The sequence below is a fragment of the Anomaloglossus baeobatrachus genome, chromosome 4, assembly GCF_048569485.1.
Source record: "Anomaloglossus baeobatrachus isolate aAnoBae1 chromosome 4, aAnoBae1.hap1, whole genome shotgun sequence".
NCBI classification, from domain to species: domain Eukaryota; kingdom Metazoa; phylum Chordata; class Amphibia; order Anura; family Aromobatidae; genus Anomaloglossus; species Anomaloglossus baeobatrachus.
The window spans coordinates 15,925,013-15,934,424 of record NC_134356.1 but is presented as its reverse complement, the minus strand read 5'-3'; the positions used below and the strand labels follow the sequence as shown (position 1 = coordinate 15,934,424).

General features: G+C 44.4%; 1 protein-coding gene across 1 annotated transcript; it reads right to left on the bottom strand.

Annotated features, from left to right (window-relative positions):
* Nucleotides 1-1,296: 1,296 nt before the first annotated feature.
* LOC142302625 (E3 ubiquitin/ISG15 ligase TRIM25-like) lies at nucleotides 1,297-2,600 on the bottom strand. Its single transcript, XM_075343728.1, is given in 2 exon segments — nucleotides 1,297-1,641; nucleotides 1,643-2,600. Coding segments are annotated over 2 exon segments (1,215 nt in total). The 5' UTR covers nucleotides 2,594-2,600; the 3' UTR covers nucleotides 1,297-1,377.
* Nucleotides 2,601-9,412: the final 6,812 nt, after the last annotated feature.

The following is a 9,412-nucleotide window of genomic DNA, read 5'->3' as shown; positions in this document are numbered from 1 at the left end:
CGTGTCCGTGCTGGAGGCCCGCCGGCTGCCTGCGTGTCCGTGCTGGAGGCCCGCCGGCTGCCTGCGTGTCCGTGCTGGAGGCCCGCCGGCTGCCTGCGTGTCCGTGCTGGAGGCCCGCCGGCTGCCTGCGTGTTTGTGCTGAATGGGTGTGGATGGGGAGTGGATATGGGCGTGACTGTGAAATGGGTGTGGTTAGGGGGCGTGGCCTAAAAATTTGCCGCGGCGCGCTACGCGCGCCGCAAACTTTGTCCCTCTTTTCCTTCTTTAAAAGTTGGGAGGTATGTATTAGATGTTAGAATGCTGTATATAAGAGCCCGGTGGTGGTGGCCAAAAAAGTGGTGACAGGCTCCCTTTAAAGCTTAATAATCCTTATTTCCCCTGTAAGAAGCTTCTTCTCAGGATCTGCACTGATCCCGGTGATGAGAGGTTTATGGTTGATATCATCGTATATAAAGCTCGGACCGTACAGGGACGTTTCCTCTGGTGACGGCTTCAGGAGAATCATCTCCGGCTTTTCCTGTTTTACAAAAAGTTGTACGACTTTTAAAGGAATTTCTATATGGTTGGAAATTGTTCTGAGGAGCTCAAGCAGAATAATCTAATGTCTATCACTTTTTGTATTTGGGGAAAAAAAAGAGAATAACAATAAAATATGCGACAAAAACATTTCATATAAAAACACCCCTAAGGAAACAAATCCTTCATGAGGCTCCTCCCACTGGCGGAATGTTTCACCAATCATGTATTCTGCTCCCTGTGATGTCACCAGTTACCGGATAGATTTATTCCATGATATCTTTATAGAACCAGTCCATACCCATAATGCCGCATGAAGGGGCTCGGAGAAGGCGGCAGTGAAGGTGTGTAAGTGTCTGATGGGGTCACACAGCGCATAAAAGGACAGCTGCCCGGCCTCATAATCCAGAGAGACCCTGACTCTATCACTGGGGATCTGCTGAGGTAACTGGATCTCATCACTGTCATGTCTTACTGAACACTGATTATTATACCCCCACCCTATATATACACACCAGGACTTGTTATTATTTCCAATGTATGACTGATGCCCCCTCCTGTCTATACTGGGGTAACACATCCCCACCTTCCACCTCCCCGACCCCCTGATCTCCACATCCCAGTAATGTCGTCCTGAGGTAAATCCCCTCCTGCTCATCACCTGATTACCCTGGAATCTCTCTGCTGTTTCTGGACAATTCTGTGTTATTCGTGTCCAGGTCACAGTTTTCAGGTCGTCTGATATAAGGAGATTATTAGCAGCCAGGTTTACATCCAGTAATATGTCTGCAGGATCCTGTACATAGAAGATCACATTTATACCTCTTATTATATCAGATAATGTGTGTGATATGTGTGAGATCAGCTCCGCACCCCGATCTCCTCCATCATGTCCTCCTGTGTCCTCATCACCTCCATCATGTCCTCCTGTGTCCTCATCACCTCCATCATGTCCTCCTGTGTCCTCATCACCTCCATCATGTCCTCCTGTGTCCTCATCACCTCCATCATGTCCTCCTGTGTCCTCATCACCTCCATCATGTCCTCCTGTGTCCTCATCACCTCCATCATGTCCCCCTGTGTCCTCATCACCTCCATCATGTCCCCCTGTGTCCTCATCACCTCCATCATGTCCCCCTGTGTCCTCATCACCTCCGTCCTCCTCAGGATCACACAAGTCCCCGGTTTCTGGTTCCTGTAGGACAGTCAGTGGATCAGTCATGTTACACAGCTCCTCAATGTGCCTCATCTTCCTGGACAGCTCGTCCTTCTTTATTTCCAGCTTCTGGATCACATCAGATAGTGACTGTGACATCTGCTGTTCCCGCCTGGAGATCTCACTCAGGACCTTCTTCTCCAGGTCGTCCACCCGTCTCCTGATGTCCTTAAACAGAGCAGTGACTTTCTCGGCTTCTCCAGATGCTTTATCTTGAGCTTTTCTCCTGTTTTCCTCCAGACTCTGGACTCTTTCCTCAGTCTTCTTTCTATTTGTGATCAGTTTCTGGAGAACATTTCTCAGGTTCTTCTTCTTTTTCTCAAAGGCCTCATCCAGCATCTCCACCCGGTGTCCCCGATGTTCTCCAGCTGAGCAATAAACACAGATACAAGCAGCGTCCTCAGTGCAGTAATATTCCAGGATCTTCTTATGGACAGAACATTTCCGGTTCTCCAGAGAAGTGCTGGGATCAGTTAGGACGTGTTCTGGTCCTTTGCTGTGAACTCTCAGATGATTATCACACAGAGAAGCCTCACAGTGTAGACAGGATCTAACAGCCGGTACAGGAGAGTGAATACAGTAAGTGCAGCGGATCCCGGTGATCTCCTCCTGATGTGGCTGAGAAGACAGGAAACGTTCTGCTACGTTACATAATGTTATGTTCCTCTTCAGTGTCGGACGCTCCTTGAATTCTTCTCTACATTCAGGACAGGAATAAACTCCAGACCCGTCCTGTGTATCCAGCACACGATCAATACATTCCCGGCAGAAGTTGTGTCCACATCTCAGGGTTACGGGATCTGTATACAGGGACAGACAGATGGAGCAGAGCAGCTCTTCACTCAGAATAGCGGACGCCATGGCTTCGTGGCTTCGTGGCTTTTTTTTTTCAGGAAAGGAAAGTGAAAGTGTTTGTTATAGGGCGTATATCAGGAAATACGACATTGCACAACCTGCAGCCGAGAGTCTATTAACCCTTTTGTGCCAGAGCCACTCTTCACCTTCCTGACCCGGCAAATGTATTAAATTCTGACTAGTGCCATTTATGAGGTTATAACTTTGGAGTTTCAATGTATCCCAGTGATTTTGAAATTGTTTTTTTGCGATATATTGCACTTCATGTTAGTGATAAATTTAGGACGATATTTTATGCATTTAATTGTTGAAAAATCAGAAATTTGGCTACGTTTTTGAACATTTCTCAATTTTTCAAATTTTAATTTTTATACCATTTAATTCTGAGAGTTATATCACACAAAATAGTTAATAACATTTCCCAGTTGTCACTTTACATCTGCGCAATTTTTAAAACATATTTTTTTCGTTGGAAAGATTAAATGTTTATCAGAAATTTCTCATTTTTCCAACAAAATTTACAAAATCATTTTTTTAAGGACCAAATTAAATTTAAAGTGTGTTTGAGAGGCCAAGGTGACAGAAAATACCCAAAAGTGACCCCATTCTAAAAACGTCACCCCCTCACACTGCACAAAACCACATCCAAGACGTTTATTAACCCTTCAGGTGCTTCACAGAGAAACTAAAGAAATGTGGAAGGAAAAAAATTAAAATGCTACTTTTTCTTGCAAAAATGTTGCTTTAATCCCATTTTTTTTATATTCAAAATGGTAATAAGAGAAAAGCACCCTACAATTTGTTGTGCAATTTCTCCTGAGGATGATGATGCCCCATGTGTGATGAAAAATTACTTTTTGGATGCACACAAAGCTCGGAAGGGAAGGAGCAGTATTTCACTTTTGGAATATAAAACTAACTGGAATAGATAACATTTGCAGAGCCCCTGATGTGCCTAAACAGTAGAAATCCCCCACAAGTGACCCCACTTTGGAAACTAGACCTCCTCAAGCAATTTAACTAGATCGTTAGTGACCACCTTGAACTCCCAGGTGCTTCACAGAATTTTATAACGATGAGCTGTGAAAATAACAAAAACACATTCTCCCCACAAAATGTTGCTTTAGTGCCAAGTATTTTATTTTCATAAGGGTAACTGGAGAACATGGACTGGAACATGTGTTATGCAGTTGCTCCTGAGTACGCTGTTACCCATATGTGGTGGAAATCTACTGTTTGTGCACACAGCAGGGCTTGGAAGGGAAGGAGTGCCATTTGTCTTTTGGAGTGAAAAATTCACTGGAATAGATAAGGGACGCCATGCTGCATTTGGAGAGCCCCAGATGTGCCTAAACATTGGAAATCCCCCACAAGTGACCCAATTTTGAAAATTACACCTCTCAAGGAATTTATCTAGATGAGTGATGAGCACCTTGAACCCCCAGGTGCTTCACAGAATTTTATAACTTTGAACCATGAAAATGAAAAAATTACATTTTCCCACAAGGGTAACTGGAGAATATGGACCATTGTATGTATTTGCTGTGCAATTTATTCTGAGTATGTGAATGTACCATAAGTGAGGAAAATCTACTGTTGGATCACACGACAGGGCTCGGAAGGGAAGGAGCGCTATTTGATAACTGGAGCACACATTTCTCTAGAATAGTTTAGGAACTTTATTTGCAGAGCCGCTAATTGCAAGAACAGCAGAAACCCCCCTGAAGTGACCCCATTTTGGAAATTATACCCTTCTGGGAATTCATCTATGGGTTTAATGACGTGTTTCACACTTCGATAATTTCCAGAAACAAGTACGTAGTTGATGTTTTAGAGCAAATATTGCAAACGTGCCATTGTGCTGCCCAATATATTGCACCCGGCTTAGGTCTCCGGAGACATCCACCCGCAGCAAACTTTCCTCAAATGTGTCATTCACTAAATAAATCGTATGCTTGAATGACAAATGGAATAAAGTAACACAGTTTAAAAACGTGGTTTTAGAGCAGTCAGTGAGGCATAAGGCTGGTAATGATGGGCATTGTGGGCAATATTATTGGGTATCATGCTTAATTCTTCCTGTTGACTTATCTATACTCGAGATTGGTTTCTGTTTTTTAAATGACTACAATAAAATACCGCTCTGTGAGTTTGTCACAAACAGCCGGGTCGGGGTCTCACAAGATCCACCCGCCATTTGCAAGTTTGTCAAAATCAGACTACTCTCTAGCGCCCCTCTTGTCGGCAGGCCACTTTTGGTACTGCAGGACAATAAGTAAATGAGGCTGCTGAGCTACTAATGTCCAATATTGAAAGTCTGTCAGCATGGGTAATGTGTTGTGAATGTCAGTTATGCTTTTGCTGCTGTGAGGCTCCCTCTTGTGGCGAGGAATGGTTTGACAGAGACCAGGTCTGTTGGAGCAATAGGCATTTCCATTGCTAACTCTCTGGCTATTTAAACCCTGGCCTTATAGCAGGCTGAGCCGGTTCTCATTTGTTCCTGTAGTTCACCAGCCTTTTCATCTTGCTTTTGACCACATCTACCCCAGATAAGTGCTTGGTTCTTTCTTATGTTGTTCTGTTCTTTTGTTCTTATCTGGATTTGTCATTTTTTGTGGTTATTGTCAGTTTATTTGCATGCAGGAATCTTCCCTCTCTGTTGCTTAGCTGGGAAGCTCCCTGCAGCTATGTTTGGAGTTTTGCTCCTATAAGTCCATGTGTTTGTTGCTTCTTGAAATTGTTATTGTTGCTGTTTTCTGTTCATTGGTTTGACAAAAGCACCTGATATAGGACGGAGTTCAGCTGTAGCGATCTGAGGGCTTTTTGTACTATCAGGTATTTGGATTTTTGTAGGGTTTTTCTCTGGCCACCATCGGCCACCTTTGCTGATCCTATCATCCATCTGTGTATTGTATTTTCCTATATCACTGTAGTCTTTGAATGTGGGCGGCTTGCTATACCTTCGCGGTCTATTTCTGAGGCAGAGAGTTATTCATCCTTCCTTCCTTCAGGATAGCTAGTTCTCCGGCTGGGTTCGCGGTGCACAGGATGTTAGTTCACCCCTCAGCTACTTCTAGTGTTGATGGTCAGTAAGGGGATGGCGGCCAGATTAGTTGCCAATGCTCTTGTCGCCTTTTGCCAATGATGTATTGTGATCTTCCATGGTTCCGGATCATAACAATAATGTATATATCACAGATTTCTGTAAAAGGAATATATATGTATATATATATATATATATATATATATATATATATATATATATATATATATATATATATATACCTCAGTACCCCTTGCTGGTAGCACCTCAAAAATTCTACACACAATAATTCCACTGCCACCACTGAACCTTTGCACAGATGATTCGGGAAAACCTTTACAGATAGCATAAGGCCCTTTGGGTTTGGTTTCATTATAGAGCATGGGGAAACAAACTACTAAATTGTATATATTTAATCCAAAAATAGGCAGTGTTTATAAAATATGCAAGATATTACAAAAGGGAACAATACAATTACAGTGCAGACAATTACATAAAAATAAAAGGGATAAACATGAAACTTACTAAACTCGTGCCATAGATGTGAAGTCCGAATTTAGGGAGGGAGGGGCTCCAGAAGAAGATGGTACACAACGGCCAGCAGCACCACTTAGCTGTGCCCTCCAATACTGACTGACCCCCCAGGAATAAGTTTCTTTCTCTTATGCCCTCCGCTAGCCCTCCCATCTGTGAACTCATTTTACAATTTCTTGTGGGCTGTGACGAAATTCTCAGATCGTTCTGTAATTCTAGTTTTTCGCATAGCTTTGCCCCTGGGCCACACAGGTGAGATATTTTAGCATCATTTTTTATATCTCGATATTACATTCGGATAGATACCAAACACAATGCATCTAGCATGATTTCATTGGCCAATACCCATTTGTCGCGATACCAGTGATCTCCTAGTAAAGCCAAATGGTGCGCTGCCTTCAGTGCTCCGCAGGGATTCTAGTAATATGTTGTTTTTTTTTTCATTTTTCTAGCATTAACGTAGCACCTAAAAACTGAGTTCAGAGTTTTTCCCTCCAAAAGAACAAAAAGATGTCTTTTCTGTACATTTTTTTTGGCTCTAGCTCTACCATCACCTGAGTCGTAAATACCTAGCTCTCAAGCCAGATCAGATAGTCGCCATGGCGATCTCCATCTCTGTCAGGCTGATGGTGGGGAGGGGTATAGGGACCTTAACAGTGAATATGAGACCGAGCATGGTTGTGCCCACTCATTACTAGTATTGAGTACTGAGCACCGGAGCATGGTAGTGCCCACTCATCACTTGTTACGAGTACCCAGCACCCGAGCATAGTAGTGCTAGCTTATCGCTAGTTACGAGTACTGAGCACCTGAGCATAGTAGTGCTCACTCATCACTGGTTACGAGTATCAAGCAATCGAGCATGGTAGTGCTCACTCATCACTAGTTACGAGTAATGAGCACTCGAGCATGTTAGTGGTCACTCATCACTCCATTCCAGTACAGTAAACCTACAGAGTATCTGACCCGTGTGGATGTTCTCAAAAAAGTCAGTAGATAGTCTCAGAAGTCCTCTGACACAGGTTTTGTGCATAGTGAGTATTGTAGGTATGTAGAATTGTCCTTTGGAGATCAGATTCTCCTTTTTGCATTTGGATAAGAAAATGTTGCTGTCCAATTGTGCACATTTCTTCAGAAGTGTCTTTAGTTCTCAAGGGCTCAGTAATCCTAATTTATCCTGTAAGAAGCTTCATCTCGGGATCTGTACTGATTAATGATAATTGAGCACTAAAATGCTCGAATGCTCTTTACTCGAGTCAAGTTGGTCAGATGCTTCAATGGTCTCAATTCGAGTAACGTGTATAATGGAAGTCAATGATTGGGCCCACATATAGCTACATACCGTATATACAGCTATAAATTGTGCATTTCCAGGGGAGGGTGGACAGATTTTATTTTCTTTTTTTTCAAATATGTTGATTTTACCCCTAGTGAGGTCCCGTCAGAGACTGCAGGTCGCTCTCACTGTAGTGCCGGCTTCCATCATTCATTGAAGTTAGTCGGCGCTTTGTGTTGGATCTTCATGAATGACACATCCGAGCACCCATGATAGTCAGCCGAACACCACAAGTACCCGAGCACCCCTATGCTCGATATATATTGAGCAGGGCCAAGCCCACTCACCCATCAATAGTACTAATCCCATAAAAGATTTATAGTTGATATCATTATCTATAAGGCTCGGGTCGTACAGGGACATTTCCTCAGTAAAAGTCAGTAAAATCATCTCAGTATTTCCCAATTTTGCAAAAAGTGGCTACGACGATTAAAGGAATTTCTACATGGTCATACATTTTTCTGAGGAGCACTAGCCAAGTAATCATTGCTATTGTATTTTGTGGTGATTTTTTCAAAATAAATGTCAATTTTTTTATGCATTTATGAGAATAATGGTAAAAGATGTAACACAAACAGTTCATATAATTAAAGCCCTAAGGAAACAGATCCTACATGGGTCACCACCCACATCCTCAATGTTCCACCAAGAATAGATTTCTTCTATGATGATGGTTCCTCACAGCTGCCCCTTCCTGTTATTTTTATAGAACCATCATACACACATAATGCAGCATGAAGGGGCTCGGTGAAGGCGGCAGTGAAGGTGTGTAAGTGTCTGATGGGGTCACACAGCTCATAAAAGGACAGCTGCCCGGCCTCATGATCCAGACAGACCCTGACTCCATCACTGGAGATCGGGTGAGGTAACCGGGTCGGTTTCCTGTCATGTTTCACTGAATACTGATTATTATACCCCGGCTCTTTATATAAACACCAGGACTTGTTATTATATCCAATGATTGACTGACGCCCCCTCCTGGCTATTCTGGGGTAACACATCCCCACCTTCCACCTCCCGGACCCACTGATCTCCACATCCCAGTAATGTCGTCCTGAGGTAAATCCCCTCCTGCTCATCACCTGATTATACAGGAATCTCTCTGCTGTTTCTGGACGATTCTGTGTTATTTCTGTGCAGGTCACAGTTTTCAGGTTGTCTGATATAAGGAGATTATTAGCAGCCGTGTTTACATCAAGTAATATGTCTGCAGGACCCTCCCCATAGATTTCTCTTCCTGAAACTATTACTTTCTCCCGATCACCTAGATATGTCATTGTCGCGGGCGGAGGAGGGGACGCTGCGCTCTCCCACTGCTCGGGTCCGGCTGCTGCTTCTGCTGCTCGGTGGTGGCTCGAGCGGTGGGCCGGATCCCTGGGACTCGAGCGGCGCTCCTCGCCCGTGAGTGAAAAGGGGAGTTTGATTGTGGGGGTTTTGGATATTGTCCGTGACGCCACCCATGGTTGTGGTGATATTGCTGACACCCACCGCTGCTCTGGACGGGGATCCCGGGGGCGGTGACAGGGAGCAGCTTTGATGTTAGTTCTCCCCTCCGTGGGTAGGGGGATTGGTTGTCCCGGGGCCCGGTGATGGGGTAGGGATGCTGGATGACAGGTGGGTTGCGGGGCCTGATGAGGTGCAGGGTCGCGGGGGCAGCGCTGTGCCAAACGGCACAGTAGTACTCACTCAGCCAATGATGAGGACACAGTTCTCGGTAAAACACACGGCTGGATGGACGGGTCCCACAGACGGCTGCGGTTGTTTCTGCTCCCGGCAGGTTGATGGTGACTGCCTTTCCCTGCACCTGTGTAGTGTTTAGTTCCGATGGGTTCCCACCGGTAACCCACTCCCCGGCTTGGATATGGGCCAGAGGAGCCCCTTTTGCCCGCAGGCTCTGGCCCTGGGAACGGTA